The 25,388-nt window shown below is 42.8% G+C and overlaps 1 protein-coding gene across 1 annotated transcript in view; it reads left to right on the forward strand.

Moving 5' to 3' along the window:
* Positions 1-25,388, forward strand: part of MYCBPAP (MYCBP associated protein) — a 92,348-nt gene that overhangs the window by 57,549 nt on the left and 9,411 nt on the right. The window contains exons 10-17 of the mRNA XM_063458961.1: positions 37-145; positions 2,033-2,225; positions 2,685-2,872; positions 10,733-10,876; positions 13,022-13,240; positions 15,404-15,525; positions 20,686-20,801; positions 21,069-21,145. Of these exons, the coding sequence (XP_063315031.1) occupies positions 37-145; positions 2,033-2,225; positions 2,685-2,872; positions 10,733-10,876; positions 13,022-13,240; positions 15,404-15,525; positions 20,686-20,801; positions 21,069-21,145 (1,168 nt within the window). The remainder of the gene's footprint in view (positions 1-36; positions 146-2,032; positions 2,226-2,684; positions 2,873-10,732; positions 10,877-13,021; positions 13,241-15,403; positions 15,526-20,685; positions 20,802-21,068; positions 21,146-25,388) is intronic.

Here is a 25,388-nt window from a genome sequence, read left to right on the forward strand (position 1 = left end):
TGTTCTTCACATGCATTTTTTTCCTCCATATTACAGGGACATGCTCAAGGATTTCCCCAATGTGATACCAGATGTCGTGCTCGGTCCCTCTCTTCTTTTTTGTGGCCAGCCAGCAAACTGGATTGAGGATATGTTGTCTCATAGGGTAATATATGTACAAATATTTGTTCCCTTTTTATTTTACTTTATTAAAAAAGAAAAGCATTGCAGGGCTTTTTAAAGGGCACTCCACTGCCCAAATAAAATCAAAGTCACTGTTTAGAATATCTACCCCAAAATAAAAACATGCATGCATCTGAGAGATACAGCAACTCTGGCCGATTGTTTCACCATTCTTTGGGTCTGATCAGCACAGTGTAGCTGATATGTCTCTAGGCACAGTGAGCACGGAGGTCACACCTGGATTATTCTTTTAATTTGGGAAGAGATGACACAATTGTCTGGGGTTTCTGTATCTCTTGTGCAGCAGTGCGTGGGATCAGTCCTACATACAAATGGTTTATGTTATCTCTGTAATGGCACATGGGGAGCTAAAGCTAGCTTGAGATCTGAGTGGTGACCCACCGAAGGGCAAGCTACTTGAGCTGTTGTCCATTCTCAGTATTATTTTGTGGCCTTTTTTTTTTGTTCTCCCTAAGTTTTAAAAGGTAATCCAGACGTGGAACATTTGTTCATGGTGCCTAGTGGTGTACTGGCTAATAAAATTAATATTCCTTTACTTTAACGTCATCAATTCATGCCAGGACGCATATAGAGAAAAAATCGCTTAACACGCTTAATGCCTTTCTCACATGCATGATTTACAAACAGGAGATGGGGGGTTTAAAAGCAGCACACAGTGTTTGCCAATAACAACAGTGCCCTGTAGTTGCTATGGGACCAGGAGTGCACCCTCACAGTAGGTAGCCAAACCATTTTTGGACAATTTAACTTCATATCTGGAGTTTGCCTGTTGCTGCTCTCTGGATCCAGGAGAGCCAGAAGCTCCTGTTTTGGAACTTCTGTTAGCTATTCTGAACTAAGCTAGCTAGCTCATTGACTGAGAATATCAGGCTCCCAGTCTATATTTTAAGCACTCATAGAGATGAATTGAATCAATGAATATCTATGAGGAAAGTTCAGTGTCTGCATGCAGAGGGAGGAGATGCTGAATGTTTGGATGCATTTTAGCCAGCCATGACCCAGGAAGGATCTCTAGAAGCTATCTGAGGAGTGGCCAGTGAAGTTATCACTAGGCTGTAATGTAAACTCTGCATTTTCTCTGAAAAGACAGTGTTTACAGCAAAAAAGCCTGAAGGTAATAACTCTACTTACAAGAACAAATTCAATAAGCTGTAGTTGTTCTGGTGACTATAGTGTCCCTTTAAAGGAACGTCGTAATGTTAGGAAGCTAAACATGTATTACTAACACTATAGTTTTTCTCTACCTATTTAGGTGTCCACCGTCCTCCTTTGAAGGTCTAAAAGGTGAATATTACCTACCTTTACATCCTCACCTTGCTGGTCTTGCTGTGGCCGCTTCACCTTCTAGGCTGAGATCATCAATGTTGATGATCTCAGCCAATCTAATGCATCTCATTAGGAAAGCATTGGGAGGCTAGTGCGCATGCTTGGCATGGCAAATCACCATGCTGCACCAATAAAATGCTGCTCTAGAAGTAAAGGTGAAGACAGCCATGGAGACAGCCACTAGAGGTGTGTTTAGCCCTGCAATGGAAACATTGCAGTTTCTACAACACTAATGTTTTACATTGTAGGGTCAAAATTAAAACGCCTCTGCGCCCATTGAGGTTAAATTGTCTTGGTGCCTTGAGTAGTCCTTTAAGAACTGTTTTTTTTTGTTACAGAGGAAAAAAAGAGGCTTTGGGATAAAGTAGATCTACATTTGCTTGGTATGAAGTATTATTCGAATTAGGCATCGACAAGCCAAGATCGTGAAATATTGTTTACTGTAGGAAATTTTGCTTATCCCTGCACATGTTTTTTTTTTTTTTTACAATCCTTTGAATGTATACGATTTCTGGTTTTCCAGGACAAAGTTGGAATCTGTGCTCGCATTACTTTTGAAACACTTGCTGGTGATAAAGCATCAGCTGCTATAGAGATTGTTAATAATGGAAGTGCAGCCATCTGGTATGAATGGAGAAGGGTGCCAAGCAATTCCAGCCTGGAAAGACATCACAAAGAATCCCACGTTCAACGATTCTACTTCAACGCTTGTGCTGGTTAGTATGAGAGACTGCACAGATCACCTGCATGCAGTTCAGGTGTTTAATCTCAGTGCTGCTCTAACAGTAAGACTCTCCATTTAACTCCTTCACAACACGACACTATCATTCAAGATTAAAACTTCACAGCACACCGAACCATAACACCTATAACTAAACATTAACCACTACGCTACAATAACCATTCACACCTACACTAACCTGACATACAAACTCCAACTCTCAATTATAATGTAATTAAAAAGATACATAACATTGAAGCATGTCTTGGGAAATGTAATGCCATCTCACAGTTCATAAAAAACAAGACTGAAGATCTTCATCCAATGGGTGTAGACCAGATCTGGAGCAGAGCAGAAGATACGTAGATGGTTGGAAGGAAGGGGGATTAAAGAATACATTTCAATTGTCAATTTGTTTCCGTGGTTTATAGTTTATATTTGTTTTTTTTTTAAGGTGTTATATTGCCTGGGAAAACACTGCTCCTGCCTTTCCATTTTAAATCTTCAACTGCGGGCATATTTATGGAGAACTGGGAATTGTGTACCCACCCGGTGTTACTGGCTGGTGCTATGCTTCAGGTTTCTCTTTGGGGCGTTGCTCTGTATGAAGACAAAACATCTGCAGTACGTGAAGCTCTAGAAGTAAGTCATGTCTTATGTTTGTGAATATTTTAGGACTAATTATTTCTAATGACTTAAAGGCAGGCAGACAGTGTAACAGAGCAGCAGGAAATGCTAGCAGAATGCTTGGTTGTATAGGGAGAGGTATTAGCAGTAGAGGGAAGTGCTCATGCCACTGTACAGAACACTGGTGAGACCTCAATTGGAGTATTGTACGCAGTACTGGCAGGGCCCGTGCTAGGATTTTTGACTACACAGGCGAAGATGCATTTTGACACCCCCCCCCCCCCAAAAAAAATAAACAATGCATCTTCACCTCTGTGTCTTGTAGCCCCCTTTTGCATTTCTTACCCCCATTAGTGTTGCATATCCACTCTCTTGAATGTCTTACCCCTTTGGCCCCTTTGTGCCTTACACCCCCCTTTAGTGTGTCTCCTACAACCCCTCTTATGTATTTCTTACTTCCCCGCCAGCCCCTTTCTGTCTCTTTCTTCCCCCCAGCCCCTATCTATCTCTCTTTTTCTCCCACATAGACATAGATACAGGCAAAAATATATACATGCACAAATACACAAACATACAGACACACAACCATACAAGCACACAGACATAATTATTCAGGCACACAGTCACAAAGATATACAGACACACAGTCATTAAAGGCACACAATCAAACAAACACAGTCATACAATCTACACATACAGGTACATTGTCATACAAACACAGACATACATTCATACAGACACAGGCACACACAGAAATACAGACAGAGACATAAAGAAACATAGAGATAGGCATATAGAGACATACATACACAGACAGTCATAAAGAGACATACAGACAAGACATACAGAGACATACATACACAGACAACCAAAGAACCCTGCACACTGATACCGTGTAAATGCTCCGGCCATCCACAGTGGTGGATGCTCTGTGTCAGACGGACGTCGCTGGATCCACCAGTTAAGTCTTCAAAAGGAATAAACGCAGGCAACACTCCAATAGTAAGGATGGTATATTTATTGGTAGGTGAACCACCCCATAGAAAGTGTGACGTTTCAGCTCATGCAATAAGGCTCTGCTGAGCCGAAACGTCGCACTTTCTTTGGGGTGGTTCACCTATCAATAAATATACCATCTTTACTATTGGAGTGTTGCCTGCGTTTATTCCTTTTGAATACATACACAGACAGTCATACAGAGACATACAGACTGTATGTCTCTGTATGAAGGTCTGTGTATGTACACAGGATGGCTAAAAGATAGATCCCCATCTGTCGTGCAACTTCAACAATGCTTTGAAAGCTGGGGCTCTACCGATTCCCCATGCTTGCAGGATTGTATTTAGCACGGAGCAGTATTTGTGTGTTTTACTGTAAGCATGTGTTTGTATGGAGTATGTTTGTATGATTGTAGGGGTGTGTTTGTATGTAATGTTTGCGTTTGAATGCAAGCATGCATTTATGTTTAGTGTTGGTTTTCGAACGCAGGTGTGTGTTTATATATAATTTTGGTGTCTGATACAGAGGTGTGTTTGTATGTAGTGTTGACATTTGAATGCAGGGGTGTGTTTGTATGTTGTGTTGACGTTTGCATGCAGGTGATTATTTGTGTGTAGTGTTGGTGTTTGAATGCTGAGATATATGCACATATACACATACACTGCCACACACGCACACACTGTGATACACATACACAAAGATACACACACTGACACACATGCAGATACACATATACACAAACTGATACACATTCAGATAGACAGACACACAGATACACACACATATACAGATACACACAAAGACTGACAGACATACAGATAAACATACACTGGCATACAGACACACTGACAGACACATAGATACACACTGACAGACATACAGATACACACATACACAATGATAGACATACACAAACACACAGACACACTAACAGACAGACGTACACACACACACTGACAGACATATAGATACACACTGACAGACATATACACACACACAGACACACTGACAGACAGACATATACACACACACACGCACACTGACAGACAGACATATACACACACAGACACACTGACAGACATATACACACACAGACACACAGACAGACATAAACACACACAGACACACTGACAGACAGACATATACACACACGCACACTGACAGACAGACATATACACACACACACTGACAGACATATACACACACAGACACACTGACAGACAGACATATACACACACAGACACACTGACACACAGACATACACACACACACCTGCACACTGACAGACAGACATATACACACACAGACAGACATATACACACACAGACACACTGACAGACAGACATATACACACACACACAGACACACTGACAGACAGACATATACACACACAGACACACTGACAGACAGGTTCAGGAGGGATACGAAGTGCTGCCTGAGGTAGTTGGGAGTTGGAGGAGCTGGTCTTGCCCAGCCCCCCTCCTCTCTGCCTTCTCCTGCTCTCGTGCTCCAGTCTTCTTGGGAGGAAGTCCTCCCATGTTGATTAGAAGGGGGCTACTAAACATGGATTGCAGGATAAAACTTACCAGGAAAGGTTAAAGGATCTTAACATGTATAGCTTGGAGGAAAGACGAGACAGGGGGGATATGTTAGAAACATTTAAATACATAAAGGGAATCAACACATTAATGGAGGATACTATATTTAAAAGAAGAACAACTATCACAACAAGAGGACATGGTTGTCAATTAGAGGGGCAAAGGTTTAAAATCAATTTCAGGAAGTATTACTTTACTGAGAGGGTAGTGGACGCATGGAATAGCCTTCCAGCTGAAGTGGTAGAGGTTAACACAATGAGGGAGTTTAAGCATGCATGGAAAATGCATAAGGCTATCCTAGACTTAAGAAATGGTCATAGACTAATGAAAGTATTTAGAAAATTGGGCAGACTTGATGGGCCAAACGGTTCTTATCTGCCGTCACATTCTATGTTTCTATTTTCATGTGTTTTGAAGTCATAATTTTGTGTGACTGTTTGGAGATGTACATCCGATGCACACACGTACAATGTTACACCTCAACATTATTGAGGATCTCTCTCTGATTTTGCTTATTTTAGTAATTTAGTAATTTGTTTTAATAATTTTCTTTTTATCACATTAATATTGATATACAAGTATTGTCATATAAAAGATACACACACTGACACACATGCAGATACACATATACACAAACTGATACACATTCAGATAGACAGACACACAGATACACACACATATACAGATACACACAAAGACTGACAGACATACAGATAAACATACACTGACAGACACATAGATACACACTGACAGACATACAGATACACACATACACAATGATAGACATACACAAACACACAGACACACTAACAGACAGACGTACACACACACTGACAGACATATAGATACACACTGACAGACATATACACACACAGACACACTGACAGACAGACATATACACACACACGCACACTGACAGACAGACATATACACACACAGACACACTGGCAGACAGACATATACACACACAGACACACAGACAGACATATACACACACAGACATACTGACAGACGGACATATACACACACAGACACACTGACAGACATATACACACAGAGACACACTGATACACTGACAGACAGACATATACACACACACGCACACTGACAGACAGACATAAACACACAGACACACTGACAGACAGACATATACACACACACGCACACTGACAGACAGACATATACACACAGACACACTGGCAGACAGACATATACACACACAGACAGAAATATACACACACAGACATACTGACAGACAGACATATACACACACAGACACACTGACAGACATATACACACAGAGACACACTGATACACTGACAGACAGACATATACACACACACGCACACTGACAGACAGACATAAACACACAGACACACTGACAGACAGACATATACACACACGCACACTGACACACAGACATATACACACACACACACACCTGCACACTGACAGACAGACATATACACACACAGACACACAGACAGACATACACACACACACACAGACAGACATATAGACACACAGACACAATGACAGACAGACATATACACACACAGACACACTGACAGACAGGTTCAGGAGGGATCCAAAGTGCTGCCTGAGGTAGTTGGGAGTTGGAGGAGCTGGTCTTGCCCAGCCCCCCTCCTCTCTGCCTTCTCCTGCTCTCGTGCTCCAGTCTTCTTGGGAGGAAGTCCTCCCATGTTGATTAGAAGGGGGCTACTAAACATGGATTGCAGAATAAAACTTACCAGGAAAGGTTAAAGGATCTTAACATGTATAGCTTGGAGGAAAGACGAGACAGGGGGGATATGTTAGAAACATTTAAATACATAAAGGGAATCAACACATTAATGGAGGAGACTATATTTAAAAGAAGAACAACTATCACAACAAGAGGACATGGTTGTCAATTAGAGGGGCAAAGGTTTAAAATCAATTTCAGGAAGTATTACTTTACTGAGAGGGTAGTGGACGCATGGAATAGCCTTCCAGCTGAAGTGGTAGAGGTTAACACAGTGAGGGAGTTTAAGCATGCGTGGAAAATGCATAAGGCTATCCTAGACTTAAGAAATGGTCATGGACTAATGAAAGTATTTAGAAAATTGGGCAGACTTGATGGGCCAAACGGTTCTTATCTGCCGTCACATTCTATGTTTCAATTTTCATGTGTTTTGAAGTCATAATTTTGTGTGACTGTTTGCAGATGTACATCCGATGCACACACGTACAATGTTGCACCGCAACATTATTGAGGATCTCTCTCTGATTTTGCCTATTTTAGTAATTTTGTAATTTGTTTTAATAATTTTATTTTTATCACATTAATATTGATATACAAGTATTGTCATATAAAAGTTCCTCTCTAAAGAGCAAAAAAAAGTCAGCATCTCCCTCCAGGCTTAGCAGCTAGGGAATTTGCTAACATAGAGACAGCAGGGATCCAGAGGATCTGCCAAATGTACGAACACAAGAAATTAGTCCCCTTTGACCAACTCCAACAGAGAACGCACCTCACCCCAACCGACTTCTTTCGTTATATACAGATAAGAGACTATGTCCAGCAGGCAGACGTTAGACAGGCAGCAGCAACCCCCCTAACATTCTATGAAAGAATGTGTCTAAATGAATCTACGCGGAAAGGCTTAATAACCACAATGTACGCGCACATATGCTCAGAATCAAAAGAGTGGGGTCCACTGACGTACACGGAGGCATGGGAAAGAGACCTGGGGGAGGTACTGGAGGGAGAGGAATGGAGGGACATCTGGGAGGCAAACCATAAGGTGTCTATATGTGTAACACTACAGGAGCAATCCTACAAAACAATGTTCAGGTGGTACACCACCCCAGTCACACTACACCGCATGGGACAGACACCCACTGACGACTGTTGGAGGGTTTGGAGACATAGGGGTACATACCTCCACATGTGGTGGGACTGCCCCAAAGCTCGAGCATTCTGGGCAAAGATACACCAAGTAGTCAATGGGATATTCCACAAGGCACCCGACCTAAACCCATGGACATACCTCCTGAACAGACCCATAGATAATTGGACAAGAGATGAACAAACATTACTCCATAAAATTACACTAGCAGCTAGGAGATCGATGGCGCAAACATGGTTACAAACAGACTTACCCACCACCCAGAGAGTAATAGGTAACATAAAAGAGGTACACCTAATGGATAGTCTAACGGCCAGATTGAAAGGTACCACACCTAAATTTGACAGAGTGTGGGAGCCGTGGCACGACTATATTCTCCCGGCCACCCCCTAGAACAACCACATAACAGAATATCTAGAAAAATGAACAATAACACGCTGCGCTGGGCCGTCGCATATGATTGCTTGCTAGTACTTTACATCAAACTTACTACACACACAAAGGAGGTTTTCTTTGAAGATTCACGTCACTTTTATAAAGTTACTGAAAATAAAATACTACTACCCAGAAAAAACTATAACATTGTCACAGATAGTACACAATTCTTAGAAGAACATCTGTCGCCAGGGGAGTTTATTAAGTTGTAAAATTGTACGCAAGACAAGGGGTACAGAACAGTTAAAATGTTAAGACATTAAACATAAAAATGTTACCATTTTGAGTACGATTCACAGCAGTCAACCGCTTTACAAGCAATGCGGGAAAGGCAGGTTTCAAGCAGTCATCATCACAGGCATCTGAGTATGTCAGCATGAGACGCACTCCCCAGAGTAAAAACATGTAACAGCCCCCCCCCCCCGACAGCTGATAACTGGTACTGACTGCTATCCTGTTATTAGGAAATGCACTAATTCCATCCAAATAAAAACAGAACGAAAAAAAACGAATAAAATAAAAACATTTATAATAAAATATGTGGTGGGATTCCCATTTACAAAAAAAAATGTGTTTTCTAGAATTAAACTACTAAAAAACTTGCATTTACAAAATAGTTGATGAAAATATTCTTCTGAATTGTACAAGGGGGGTACAGGAACCACTGATAAAAGACTCATTACAAGATGAAAGTTATTCAGACTTTGATTCCAGCTCATTGGCTGAAAGTGCTTGCTGATTGATCTCAGCCAATGAGATAATCCCTAATAAGCAAAAAGTCAAACCGTTATAAGACACTTTGACTTCTTATGTTGTGGAATCATAACCTGCAGCTCACTGTAGTGGTTATGGTGCCTGTAGTATTCCTTTAACTTCATTGACAATTGAGAGTTTACACATCTGCATTTTAGTGTCCTTTCCAAGCAACCTGGATATTCTGAGAGCACTGAGGTGACATAAAGAGAAATTGGCTTTTTTTTTTTTTTTTAAAGCCCTAAATTACATCTGCCTGGCTGTAGACAGCCGGGTGGGTGCTCTTTCTCACTAACCTTGAGTGCTGATTCAAAGCAGAAATTAGGGCTTCTCTTAGTAAAGCACTGAATTTAAAGGGACACTCAACTGCCCTAATAAAAAAAAATATCTAAAAACAACTTGTAAAAGCAACATTTCCCTGTCTGCTGCTTTTGCCAGCCCTCCTCTCCTTCCCCAGCCCAGACTTTCCAATACTGTGACATTAGAAATCTTGTGCTTTGGGCAGTTGCCTGCCTCGTGAGTTTAGCTCCACTGAGCTAAACAAACCAAAAAGTAACAGGACCGGTTGCCTGCTCAAAAGCCAGGGGGTTGTAAAAAGGTTAAAGTTAGAGAGTTAAATCGCCCCATAACAGGGCAGCAGGATTTGTGACTATCTGTGTAACTTACCTAACCAGTCTATCCAAGTTGTCTATAGTCTGCATGCTGTGTGTGCTGAGACCACTGGTAATACTGGTCCCAGTGCTAATGCTACTTAGAGTGATCCTTTAATATTGCTGAGCCGCAGCGATCTAGAGAAATATGTCAATGTGGAAAAAATACCTAAAATTTGCCAGATAACCAACCACTTTAGGTCATGCTTAGATATTAGAAAATACAATCATTGCTTTATTTTCCTTGCTCTTTGAGTAATATTTGCTACAAACTGATCTGTATTGATCTGACTGGGAAAGTTCACCTAACCCCCCCCCCCCAATCTGGAAGAGGGATCCGACACATAACAGTGGAGAGTACTGACGTTCAGACTGTATTATAACATTTGATGTGTCTGTCACCAAGTCTGTCCTTCAACAGTAATACAAGATTTATAATTTCATTTTGAAGAATGTCCAATGTGTATTTTGTATATTTATACAGATATAAATTCAATTGCTCTTCTGTAAATATTATGCCACCTTCTCCCATTTTTTTTTTCTTCTCAGAATGAATTGCTAGCCCAGGAATCTGTACTCGTTGCCCAGGATCTGGTGCGGGAGTTGCTGAATGGCGTTCGTACCCCTGAGAGGCCACAATCTCCACTAACATGTGTCACTGAGGAAGAAATGTTCAATTTAGTAAACCCTAAGGTGCGAGATGTATTTACAGTTTTTAATCAGACTGAAAATTGTGTGTGTACCACAAAAGTCATATACCATACTTTAATTGCAATTTAGAGATCACTTTTTGAAATACTTAATACTTTTTTTATTCTTTATTTTTGTTGTGCGTAAAGATATAGCAGTTGCATGTGAGGTACCCCAAAGGCAATCCTCCAGTGCATTAAAACAGTTAAACATAGAGGTACATGATACAACAAGCACATTTTTGGGGCTATATACAGTATGGATTTACGTTGCTTAGATATCATAATATAACGTGGAATTGTTAACGTTGGAACCTTGGCTTTAGTATAGGTTGCTTTGTACGCTGAGAATCAGATCATGTTACAAGTCGAGTATTGAGCAGGCTGATACAAAAGAAAGGATGTCACACTCTGATAACATAGTGTGTCTAGTGGTACTAGTGAGAGTAGGCTTCTGTGTTATGCAGGTAAGTTCCCAGGCATGTAACTACAAAAGAGGTTATATGGTAATAAGACATTTACAGGCTAGGCACATGTTACAACTACCTCTGTCACAGTGGGCTGCCTGAGATCTGTGCAGATTAACAATCTTAGCATTGCAGGTTTAGTATGTAAGCGAACATGTTGCAGGGTACATTCTTGTCTAGTCATCCGAAGTAGGAACATTTGAACTAAACATAACATAACATAAGGGTTCTGTGTATATCGTCTATCTCTGCTTGAGAAGTTGACTTTATATTTAAGTAATAACAATATGGCTTGTGGTGCCACAACAGTAGGTAAAGTTATAGTAATAACAGGCAATGCATACAATGATCATGGCTTGTAGATGATCTGCACATTTTTTATAATATGAATTATGGAGCAGGGATTTTAAAGCTTATGATAAAAATAAACAAGATATATTACTGCATCCTCAGATACATGAGGCAAGAGTGGGTGGCAAGATGTAGGACAGGTTTCTTAACGTCGCCAGAGTGAATAAAAAAAATTAAAGTAAATGAAAGTAAAAAGTGCAAGCCAGATGGGGGCTATGGTATGCCTGTATGGTGATTATCAGCCTATGCGTGTTTCAGGCATCATTAGTGGATACTTGCTGTGTCCATGGAAAGCTTGTTGTTGCTGTCCCTCCACGAGCCTTCCTGTGGCCCATATGCATTCCGGCTTGATTATGGTTGTTGTCTGCGCCCAAGAGTTACTGGCGCTGCAGACCTGCCAGTTGGGGTTATCCTCTCGTTCACCGGAGCAAGGGGGAGCCTGTCTCCCGCCCCAAAGGGTCTTTGGTCTCCGCTTGGCTCTGTCTTGGGTCCCAGGGCGCCTCCGTCGCTGGACATTCTTCCGTCCGCCTGGGCGGAGTGATGGACGTGCCTTTCCGTGTGTGCCCGTTGCTGATTCAGCCGCTTTCACTTGTGTAGCAGGTAAGGCATGTAGGAGAGGTCTGTGTTCTAGGCGCCGCCAGAACGCCTCGCAGATCTGGTCAAACCGCATCTCAAATTGCTCTCTCCACGCTTGGATTGCCTGTGTAAGTTGTGGCTCGGCGGCCATTTTAAACACGTTGCCCGCTCTTCGTCCTGACAGAAGATTAATCTGTTGTGGGTGAGTATACTTTCCCAGCGTGGACTGGGATGACCCCCCGGTCCAGAGGGGGGGGGGGGGGGGGTTACGGGGTTTCACGGTTGTTGCTGTTCAGTGCGGTCCCTTTGTTGGGAAATCGGCCGCCCTTCCCCGCCACGAGGCCGCCTTCCATGTTAGGCCTCAAATTTGGCGTATGGTGCATCACTGCGGAGAGACCTGGAGCAGGTCTCCACGGGCTCCCACTTAATTCCTCTGATAGCCACAGTCGTGTGGTGCTGCAGGATTCACGATTAGGCCTTAAAAAGCCTTAATTAAGCTCTGTTTTGCCAGAGAACTCAGTAAGCACGTCTGGCCCGCTCGGCTATCAGCCCCCGCCCCCAATACTTAATACTTTTAATAGCATAGCAAAATAGAAAAGTTGGATATATTTTTCCAATTCAGCTATATTGATTAGCAGTTCTCTCCTATTCCCTTTAATGAACAATTCTCTAATTATGATTGCTCATTTTAGCTTGCTTTGTATAATTACTTTATAAATTACTTTATTATGTTGTTATTATTTTTTTTCGTGTAGCTATATTATAAACAACAGACTGTACAAGAGCTGCACCAGTTATGGAAGGATTGTATTGCCACAATTGACTCCGAAAACCAAAACCATGAAAATCTTGAACACGAAATGCCACTGGAATCTACCACTTTACACCAAGACATTGAAGACACTCAGGGTTCACAGGCAGAGAAAGTGAAAACTGATTCTGTCTGGAATCTATCAGTAATGGAAATCAAACAGGTATGCATTCAATGTTCAAGCCGGGCCACTATTTGGGTGATTTGAGTGACGCTCCAGCCCCAGACCTTGCACAATGTGAAGCTCAGTGGGTGTGTGTGGTACCACAGTTATGTGACTCTCGCTCAGACACAGTTATGTGACTCTCGCTCAGACAAGTGCAGGGCACTTAAAATATTTGTGTGAGATCTATCATAATGGTGGAACCCCCTCAAGTATTTCAACATTTTCTGGGATACCATGTCATATTCCAGCCCCCCAACGTTGTTTATCCTATCACTGAGGGAAAGCAGAAAGGAAGTCTACGCGTGTCAAAGCACAGCTCTTTTGCTACTCCTTGTTATTCTCCAACACTGGAACCCTCCTCTGTTAATGTATATGTCTATGGATGAAGTTCTGTTTGTTATTGAAAATATGTGTTTGTGTATGCATGCCAGTATTTTTCTATGTATGTGTGTTAATGTTTTTGCCGGCATATTAGTACATGTCACTGTATGCATATTAGTGTGTATCTGTGTATTAGTGTTCATTTGTATCTGTGATTGCATGTTAGTGTGTGTATGTGTATCCTTGCTAGAGTGTGTCTGTGTGTTTTAGCATGTTGTTTTTTTCGTTTGGGGTATTTATTTTGCAATCTTTATGGTATTCCAAATGTGTATTCTGCAAGTATTACAGTGCTGTTATAAGAACTAACTTTGTGGCCATCAGAGTAACAGTCCCTGGAGGTGTTCTTAGTTTCAAATGTAAACCTTTTGCAAAAAAGGCAGTGTTTACGATGCAGTGTGTGCAGGGTCAGGCTATTTGCAAAAAAACACACTACATTAAGCGGTAGTGATTCTGATAAGCAGTAGTGTCCCTTTAAATTGATGTTTGGCATGGTGGAATTGTTGATCAGGCCCCATTTAACTGACTGTATTTTTGTCACACATCCAGGAGTTGGTGGTATTTGGGCAGCATTACTACCTACTAATTGTTATTTTTAAACCTTCACCCAGCACCTATGGATGAGAGGCATGGCAAAGGATCCCCTCTCAGCCCAATGGATGATGGTAGGGAGCAGGTAGGCAGAATACCTTCCCATTTGTTGTTTTTATTACCCCATGGCCTCCAATGGTAAGTAAGCAAACCATTTGAGAATGGTTTGTCAACTTATCTTGGGTCCACCGGCCACAAGTCACCTACTTCTCCCTAGACTGGATCTCTCTGCACTGAGCTAGCCTGGTGGTGCAGGGAAGCTCCAGGCTGCAAAGGATAAGGCTGTGACCACTACTATTCGAACCCCAAGGAACGTTGTCAAACCTGCTCATTTATCAGTTTTCTATTTTAAACTACCAGGCAAGTCCTGTATAACTGAGTGGAGTATTTCTAAGGTGATACAGAAGGGAGTTGATTTACCATGGTTTCAGCTTCATTTAATCTAACATAGTTTCCCCTTGCAAGCATGATGAAAATGGTTAAGACATCTATTAGCCTGGAACAGAATTACTAGAGGTTCAGTGTCACTCATAAGCCGGCAATGTCAGATGGAATAAGTCTTAGTAAAACATCAGAGAGTAAATTTCAAAATAAAGACCATATATGTGTATAAATGGGGGTGCAATGATCATTTTGAAGATGTAGATTAGTCAGTTGCATAGGCCGTTGGACGTGGGCAGCTTAATGTTTTGCAATGACCCTAGTTGTCATGGTCCTCAAAGTGGTGCAAAAACACATAAAGTCAGAGTCGCTGACAAGGACTCAAGAATTTATGTGGGGGGGCTCCAAGTGAATCACTTTGTCGGCAAGGTCTCCGTGATCCATATAGATGCCCAGGAGTTCCTCATTCAGGTACGCAGTCAGGGATTCCACCAAAGGTAGTAGTGTGACTAGTGTGCTCCAAGTAGGTAGGTCAGATGCCTCAAAGAAGACTCAAATGATTACTAGGTAGATAGTATTTTCAACATGGATAGGTCCTGCATCTTGGAGGCAGATCCCAACTGCTGTTCATAGAGTCAGATAGTGATTGAAAGGCATAATGGGAACAAAAGACCCCTATCCCACCATCTGGGAAGAAACAAATTTGTCAGCTACAAATTTTGCTTTCCAGTTAATAAACAGCCATCATGAAATAGTTTACATGAAAGCACAGTAAATCTTATTTACTTTTTGTTAACTATCCTTCCACAGGCCCTAAGAGCTGTTCAAAAGGATGAAACTAAAGAGATGATCCTTCTCCAGCTCAATAACGATGTCACTCAGAGTTCTTTGCAGCCCCAGGAAGTTACAGTGGATCTCATGTATCAAGCTTGGTAAGTGGTCAATGTGTATCGTTCCATAAATATGTTAATCTGGTAAAACCATTTGATTTCATTATTTAACATAGTTCAAGTAACAAGTTGTAATTTTAGTATCTGAGATGTCAGACTATGTAGGGAACCAGTGGTAACAGATCAGTGTAGATATAGAGAGGTAGCTATTCACACACAGCAGAAGAGAAGATATTGGAAGAAAAATACTGAATATTGAAATACTTCTGGTGTTAGCCTTACAAGCTCACAGGAGTTAAAACCAAAGATTGCAAAGACTGACCCTTGGCCAAGTAGTACCTACACCTGGGTATGGCTCTCTCCCCCCATGCAACTCCTCTTCAATTTCTGAAATTTTCTCTCCTTTTTAATTATCCCTGTATTTCATGTATCTTCCCTATGGCTTTTTCCCCTCTCCCCAACTCTTGCCTCCTTTTACAAATCTGTACAACCACACTGTATCACACACACACTCTTTTCCCCATGGAATCAAAAACACAAACAGTCACATACACACAATCAAAGATGTTGCCAAATGAAAATATAAAACGATGTGAAGTCTAAAAAAAAAAAAAGAAAAGTGTTGTGTGTATGTACTACGTGATTATGGGTATTATGTGTGATACATTAAATGGAATCTTAAGCTGTTCATCCCTCTAGTGCTAATTATCTCCTCTCTGTCCTGGTCTGTAATTGACCTTTGCGTCTTATTTCCTGTTCTACCTCTCACAAAAGAACTCTAAATACAAACTCATTGATTTTTCACAATCATTATATTTTTCGTTTGGATATTTTTCGTTTGGAAAACACCCGAACGAAATACATGTTGCATTGCAAGGTGTTGCCCATGCTTGTTACAGCATCCTTGATTGTCCATGTGTAGTGAGATTGGAGTATGATTAAACTGAAAAGTGATAAAAAAATGTTTACATAGATTCTACTACTTCTAATAGAATCAAGCCCAAACTTATTTACTGTTTTAATGTTGAGATTCTATGTTTCAAGAATGCTCTCTTTCGGGGCGTGGCTTGGACACGGAGCGAGCTGGACGTGTTTGCCTAGAGCTCCGCTCCGCCGCACCGCTAACTAGCAAACATTAGCTTTTAAACTCACCTAAAAGAAACTTAATCTGCTCCCAGGGATGGACAGGAGGCTCCAGAAGAAGTACCCTAAAAAGGGCCAGGACTCCGGTACCTCCGTGGCAGAATTCTTCACCACGCGAGCTGCGACCCCAGATCGCCAAGATGGCGGCGGCGGCGGGAAGGAGGGAGGTGAGGAGCCGGCGCTCGGGACCAATGCTGCGGGTTCTCAGAGCACTCCGGATACAGCCCAAATACTCACCTCACTTGCCGAAGTAAAATCATTCTTGGCCGGTGAGATAGACCGAGCCGTCAAGCTGCTCCGGGATGAAATCCAGACCCTGGGAGACCGCACCACGAGGCTGGAAACGAGGCTTGAAACTACAACGAAGGCCCATAATACGGGGCTCCAAAGCTGAAATACGCGCCGACATACAAAACTACTTCAACGAAAACGAAACGGCGGCCCATAAAGCTGTGATCAGGGGCACATGCATTAAACTTGCAACGAGAAAGAAAGCTCACAAGGCCAAAGAGGTGCACAGACTACTGGGAGAACTGAGGAAAGCAGAGCAGAGACATAAAACCGCTCCAACCCCCCAACTCACAGAGCAAGTGCAAGAGATCAGGCGATCATTAACCGCTGTACTGATGGATGACACCATAAGGGCCCTTAATTGGACCAAGAGAACGTATTATGAACACTCAAACAAAATGGACACCTTATTGGCCAGGACCCTGAGACCAAGGCAAAACCGGGCCCCAATCACTGCGATTAAACACAGGGACGGAACGATAAAAAACACCCCAGCAGAGGTGGCACAGGTATTCACCGACTATTATAAAAAACTGTACAACCACACGCCCCGGTCTCAAACGTCTCAGGAAGAAGCTGACATGCAAATGCACAACTTTGTGCAGGATCTCGACCTACCAAAACTCTCGACAGCATCAGCACAGCTCCTCGACGAAGCTATAACAAGGGAGGAAGTAGATAGGGCTATAGCAGGCCTGAAAGGTAACAAGGCACCGGGACCGGACGGCTTTGATGGGACGTACTACAAGTCCTTTAAAGAGGAACTATCCCCACACCTAGCGCGAGTGTTCAACGACCTCATGGAGGGCGGCAACACGGAAAGCAGTATGTCACTTGCTAACATAATACTCCTCCAGAAACCTGGCAAGGATCCACTACTCCCTGACAACTATAGACCCATTTCGCTGATTAATCAAGATATTAAGATACTGGCGAAGATTCTAGCAGACCGATTAAACCCAGTGTTAAAAACTCTGATCCACCCTGACCAGGTGGGGTTCGTACCAGATAGACAGCTATTTGAAAATACCCGGAGAAATATAAATCTCATATGGCGACAGAGGGCCTCTACCACCCCCACACTACTGGTCTCGCTGGACGCGGAGAAGGCCTTTGACAGGGTCGAGTGGCCATACCTCTTCGACCTACTGAAACACCCGAACTTCCCCGAACGTTACGTGACATCAATCAGGGCCATGTACAATCATGCTTCTGCACAAATTAGGATGACGGGAGCTGGACCCCAACCCTTTTTTCTGAAGAACGGAACCAGACAAGGCTGTCCCCTCTCCCCCCTCCTGTTTGTGCTGTCGCTTGAGCCACTCATGCAAGCCATGCGACGACACCCACTGATCACAGGGATCAACGTAGCGGGCCAAGAGTTTCTCGCCTCCGCTTACGCGGATGATGTTCTGTTGACCCTCACGAACCCCATAGCATCCATGGCGGCACTCAGAGGCCTACTGACACAGTTCGGGGCCTTCTCCGGCTACAAGGCGAACCTGGATAAATCAAAAGCCCTCCCGCTCGGTATGACAACAGCGGACATAACGACCATACAGGAAACTCACAACATTCTGATAGTACGTGACCATCTTAAGTACCTAGGAGTACGCCTGCCTGCAGACCCAAAAAATCTACACCATCTGAACTATACCCCTTTGATCAAGACACTCATACATGACATGGACAATTGGCAAGACAAACCCATATCCTGGATAGGGCGCATCCACACAGTAAAAATGAACATCCTACCGAGAATACTGTTTCTCTTTCAGGCGTTACCTGTCAGACTGCTCAAATCAGATCTGGCACACCTCCAGAAAGCAATAGGCGATTTCATTTGGCACAACCGCAGGCACAGGATATCCAGAAATGTACTATATAGACAGAAACAAAGAGGAGGGCTGGGCCTGCCACACCTTTACTCCTACTACCTGGCGGCGCAATTGGCACAGATCGCTATGTGGCATTCTCCCCTAGAGGTTAGAAGGTGGGTAGACCTGGAGTCACTTATGACAGGGGCCGACCTCCCGCAGTATCACATGTGGGTGCGCAAAGAAGACAGGCCTATCCTGAGGACGACTTGCCCAGCAATACTGAACTCCCTAACCATATGGGACACGTATGCCTACAAATATAACTTGACATCTAGGCACTCACCCATGACCCCTATACTGAGGAACAGGGAATTCCCCCCAGGCATAGCAGCTAGGGACTTCGCTAACATAGAGACGGCAGGTATTCAGAGAATCTGCCATATGTATGAACAAAAGAAACTAGTCCCCTTTGACACACTTCGACAGCGAACACACCTCACCCCAGCAGACTTCTTCCGTTATTTACAGATAAGAGACTACGTTCAACAGACAGACGTTCGACAGGCAGCAACCGCCCCTCTAACATTCTATGAAAGAATGTGTCTGAATGAGTATACACGAAAAGGCTTAATTACCACCTTGTATGCACACATATGCTCGGAATCAGAAGAGTGGGGACCACTGACATATACGGAGGCGTGGGAAAGAGACCTGGGAGAGGTACTAGAGGGTGAGGAATGGAGGGACATATGGGAAGCAAACCATAAGGTATCTATAAGTGTCACACTGCAGGAGCAATCCTACAAAACAATGTTCAGGTGGTACACCACCCCAGTTACACTACACCGCATGGGCCAGACACCCACTGACGACTGTTGGAGGGATTGCGGACACAAGGGTACATACCTTCACATGTGGTGGGATTGCCCCAAAGCTCAGGCATTCTGGGCTAAGATCCATCACTTAGTCAATGGAATATTCCATAAGGCACCTGACCTCAACCCTTGGACGTACCTCCTGAACAGACCAGTAGATAATTGGACAAGAGTTGAACAAACATTACTCCATAAAATCACACTGGCAGCTAGGAGATCGATGGCACAAACGTGGCTCCAAACAGACTTACCCACCACCCAGAGAGTAATAGGCAACGTAAAAGAGGTACACCTAATGGATAGTCTGACGGCCAGATTGAAAGGCACCACACCAAAATTTGACAGAGTATGGGAACCATGGCATGGCTATGTACTCCCGGTCACCGCCTAGAACAACACATAACGATAAAAAGTACGATCATTGCCAAGCTGCTCTGAGACGTTGCATACGACCCTCCCCATCTACCCCATGCCCCCTCTCCCTCCCCTTCCTTCTTGCCCCCCCTTTCTTTCTCTTTCCTTTTTTCTTCTCTCTTCACTCCTAATCTCCTTTAGTTTTTATACATACGGTATACAACAACGATGTACCACCACGCAACATGACCCTAATCGCACTCTACACTTAAATTGCTCTACAAGATAGGCACAAGGCAAGGTGCGCTAGGGTAAACCCCTTCTACTACGGGATGAGGCAACCCTATCAGGTTACAATGCATGAGGTTATATATAATATTTTATGTTCCACGGTTGTTTCTTTCTCCAAATGGTATCATCACCACGATATGATGCGGATCTTTAAAAAGAAAAAAAAAAATCCCCTGGTGGACAGAGACAGTGACGACATCAAGCCGCATGTGACATTTTCTTTTTTGAAGTTTATGTACAGTTTTCATGGATGTTATTCCTAAACATTTATATATATTTTGTGGCTTCTGCGTAAGCCTATGCAATGTTATCATTCCTCTTTGTCCGACAGGATGCAAAAATAAAGTATTAAAAAAAAAAAAAAGAATGCTCTCTTTCAAATTAATTGGATGTTTTCTCAAATCACATGTTGTTATACCTTATTGCAGCTTACAGTTGTGGCGTAAAGGTATTGATGACATGGTTGAACGTTCTCTCTTGCTGCGCATGTTAATGGGGATGCCTGAAAAGGATCTTGCTACAGAATTTGCCGTGGAGGAAGCAGGTAACAGTTTGAAAGACTAAATGTTAGGGTTTGTGGATGCCTATTAATAATCCTATAATATCTAGCTGTCAATTCCACATGTGTTTCTCTGAGTCTACTGCTCACAGTCTTTGTTTTTGAAACATTCAGCTGTCTGTCTATGTGTTCCTATCTGTCAGTCAGTTACTATTTAGCATTGAATTTATTATTCAGGTACACCGCTGGTATTAACGCATTGCCTACCAGAATAAATCGTTCAGTAGAAAATAATGGATGTTATTGTTTTAGCACCCGAACAGAAAAACGTGAAAGGAAGCAAAGAAGAAAAGAAAGGAGGCAAAACAGGATCACGGGATAGAGCAGACGTAAGTTATGCATAAATAATAGAACTAAAACATAAAAACAAATAAATCCATTCATCTGATCATTCTCTGCCAATAAGCTAATCCTTTTACTGCTGTACTGGGATTTGGGATAGTGGGCAGGTAACTGTTGTTTTTTGGATTTGTGCTGTGTACTTGGGCTAATAAATACTAAGGCCATTGCTGCTGCTCCCGAGTAGCGTGAGTTTGAGTACCAGTCCTACTTTTTTGTGACCATATGTAGTTGAGATTGTAATACATGGTTAGTGTAAGCGTCTAAAGCTGCTAATGTAGGGCAGACAGCAACAGCTGGTACAATCTATCTACTAAACAGCTGGTACAGGATGAACCTGGGCCACTGGATCTGTGCGGGCTAGGAGTGTCTGCAGGGCCTGAATATTCCATTCTAAGGTCCAAGTTATTGATCTTACTCTCACTAATCACAAGAGTCTGTATTTTAGCTGCAAGATCTATATTGGCTGTTTTGGACTGTAAAAACATAGTGTGTTGAATTATTATATGCAGATGTAGAAAGAAATATAAAGGGGATATTGTTAATACTTAAAGTGACAAGGCTTAGCAAAACATAGATCCTAAAAGGTCATGACTAATACATGAAAACATGCAATCAAATATCATAAACAAGAAGGAAATCAGGGAATTCTGTCAATGGCAGGCCAATGCGTCTTTAGAGACAGAAGACAGAATAATCGTGATGGTATGTAAGCAAAAGTTAATTTATACTTCTTCCAGGGGATGTCAGTTCATGACTAACAAAGATAAAGACTTTTGTAATACAAGTTTTAGAAGTTGCAATTATGTTTTCATCCACCAGGTGTTGCCCTAGCACAGGCCTAATATTGATGGTATTCAGTGAGCTGCCATTAATTCTGACTGTATTCCCCTATGAGGACAACAAGGAATAGTTCCTACCCAAAAAAGGGGGAAGTACCAAATATCAATGGTGACCCCATATTGTAGAGCGGCTAGTACATTTTCTATCTGGAGTTGAGGTTTTTCACCCAGAACATAAACTCTGTAGCTCCAGGAAAACCCCGTAATCCACGCATGATATAGAATTATAAGAAACACTTGGTGGCAAGTTGTAATGTTGTCTTTCCTGAAGTAGATTTAGAAAATGCTTTACTCTGCGGCTTTGCCTTCTTTTTGCATCAACACTAAAAATATGAATGTTTGATAGACAGGATGTAATGAATATCTGCTAATGAACATTTACTGGTTTTATGGCACGATGCATTTTTTTAAGTCTTTGTGTGTAAAAGCTGTTAATTTAGGGTATACTGTTTATTTTTTTTTACACTGTTTGGTTATATAGACTTTTTGGAAGACAGTGGGAGAGAGATCACAGGTGGAGAGAGATATCTGGGTGTCATCGGCATACAGGTGGTAGTGGAATCCAAAATAATTTTAATACATTTGACAAGAGAGGCAGCAAATCAGAGGGGGACTGAGGACAGAGCCTTGGGAGATTTCAACTAAGGCAAGGTAAAGCTCCAGGGCTCGAGTCCTGCAGGAACGCATGGGAACGGGGTTCCTGCACGTTTTCCACAGCAGGAACGCCGTTCCCGTTAGTAGTCCTGCAGGACTTCTTTGCCCGCAGGTGGCCAGCTGAGCTCCAGCTGATGTCACATTCCGGCTCCCGGCATTACTCTGCGGTGCGCGACTAGCCCGCCTGGCACTCAGCCTGGACCTCAGTTGACCACCGCCTGCCTTCATGTCAAAACAGCCCGGCCAGCAGCCCCACTGGACCCCAGGTAAAAATTCCACCCAGCTCTCCCAAAGGTAAGGAAGGCTGGGTGGATCTAAATAAAATGAAAAAAAATTGTCTGTGAGTGTTTGGGGGAAATGTGTGTGTGTGTCTGGCTGTCAGTGTGTGTGTGTGTGTCTGCCTGTCAGTGAGTATGAGTGTGTGTGTCTGTCAGTGAATGTGTGAGTGAATGAGTGTGTGTCTGTCAGTGTGTCTGTCTTTAAGTGAGTCAGTGAGCCCCCCTACCCACTCACAGCACCCCCTACCCACCTTACAGTACCCCTACCTACTCATAGTCCCCCTACCCACTTCACAGCCCCCAACCCCACCTTACAGAACCCCTACCTACTCACAGCCCCCCTACCTTCTCACAGCCCCTCTACCCTCTCACAGCCCCTTTACCTTTTCACAGCCCATTTACCTTCTGACAGCCCTAACCCTCTCACAGCACCACCATCTTCTCACAGCCTTCCTACCCACACCTTGTCACAGCCATCCCCACCCTGTCACAGCCACTACCACACAAACCCTGTCACAGCCGCCCCCACCCCCACAAACCCTGTCACAGCACCTTAAACACCCTGTCACCATCCCACATACAAACACCCTGTCACTCTCCCACACACACACGAACACCTTGCAATAATACTTTGTAGCAAAGCACAGATTGGTGTTATGCAGGTTGGTATAATGCAGATCGTTGCGTGGATCAGGGTAGTATAAATAAGGTTGACAAGATAAAGCAGCATAGTTGCGTAGTTCAGGCTGGTATTGAGCAGGTTTGGAAATAAAGCAGGATTGAAGAGTGGTTCAAGCAGGTAAGGAGCTGGTTGGTATCAGAAGGTTGATAATATTGATCAGGTTGGTTTTCAAATAGAAAGGTAGCAAGAAGGTAAGTCCATAGGAACGATTACAGGAGCCAGGAACACAAGTCTTTCTGGATGACCATCAACTTCATTGTAAAGGCCCTGCTGTGAGCAGGGTTTAGCCTTTTGTAGAAATTGTAATTAATCCAGGCAGGTGAGGATGATGACGGTAAGTTTCAGAACTAGAGGCAAGGGAGGCCACTAGTGGTAAAACATAGTCAGTGCCGGAACTTTGTTTTAAAGAAATAGAATAAACAAAACATAATTCTTGGTCGTCAGGGTAGGATCTTGACAACTGGTCTCACCTTGATCTTCTGTGTTTATGAACATGGAAGGCAGGAGAAGAAGACATCCACAATATAAATACAAATACAGAGATACAACTTTGGAAAATAAATTTGTATATAGTAAAATAAAAAGTAAAGGAAAGCGCAAAATACCTAGAAAACCATCGAAAAACTTTGAAGCATAAAATTCCCATAGGGGATGCTGGCGCTACCATATTGGATTGTCTTAACCGCTAGCCTGCCAAAGAGAACACAGCCCTACAAGACACAGGACACACATTATAGCTAGAAACCTCTTCCAGCAAGGAAACGTCCCTGCACAAAACGCCACAAACTCATCCCTAAAATAGAGAATGGCATCCCACTTATTTCCTGCACTGAACTGGGGCATTTATTGGATCTTAAGCAAAGCTACTCTATGCTGCAGCTAACTCAATGAAGTAAAATTGGATACATCCACTGAAGCAGTCTCTTTAGACTATTAACACTCAACACTTGAGACTGGTTTACTGGTTCCATCAGGAGAGAGATGCTGGATCCCCCTAGTAGTATCATGATAGACATGATAGAGGAGAACCAAATAAAATGTATATTAAGGGGTTTAACAGTATCCCTGTCCGTTAGCTAGGACACGAAAAAAAGATGTGGGAGCTCAGGGTGTTAATTATTTAATAAATTATTATTTCACAGAAATTTCAACTCAGACAAAAGATATGCTGAGGCAATGTAGGTGATACTTTGTCTCAGTATATTTCCTATGCCTGACACTTCTAGGCACTGGGCGGAGCTACGGCCGTGTAGAAGTGTCAGTCTCCCAGCCATCACCAGTGACGGCTGTTGAGATATTAGCTGTGTCTATGGGGGATCCCGCGGTATTGCTACATTCTCGTACTTGAGCAAGAGTACAGCAGTGATGTTGGCTCCTGGCATTTCAACCTCAGACGAGGACCGGCCTGGAAGGAGATGGTGCACACAAGGGACAAGTTTAGGTAAGTAAATTTCACCTGTCCCTAGACCACTTCCAGACACTGGACCACCAGCAGCAATATCACCATCAGGGGTCTTTGCAAATTATGCAAAGTCCCCAGACGGTGACAGTACCACCTTAAGTCACTTGCTTAACCCATGCTGGGCAGTATCAATGTGAATAGCATCAGTGCTTTGGCATAGGTACACAGAGCATAACGAGAATTGCAATATAATACTTAGGAAATTATATTTAAATCCCAATTTATATTTTGATTTTCACGTTATTACACCTATAATTTAAGTACCGTATATACTCGAGTATAAGCCGAGTTTTTCAGCCCATTTTTTGGGCTGAA

The sequence above is a fragment of the Pelobates fuscus genome, chromosome 6 (assembly GCF_036172605.1).
Source record: "Pelobates fuscus isolate aPelFus1 chromosome 6, aPelFus1.pri, whole genome shotgun sequence".
Taxonomy (NCBI): domain Eukaryota; kingdom Metazoa; phylum Chordata; class Amphibia; order Anura; family Pelobatidae; genus Pelobates; species Pelobates fuscus.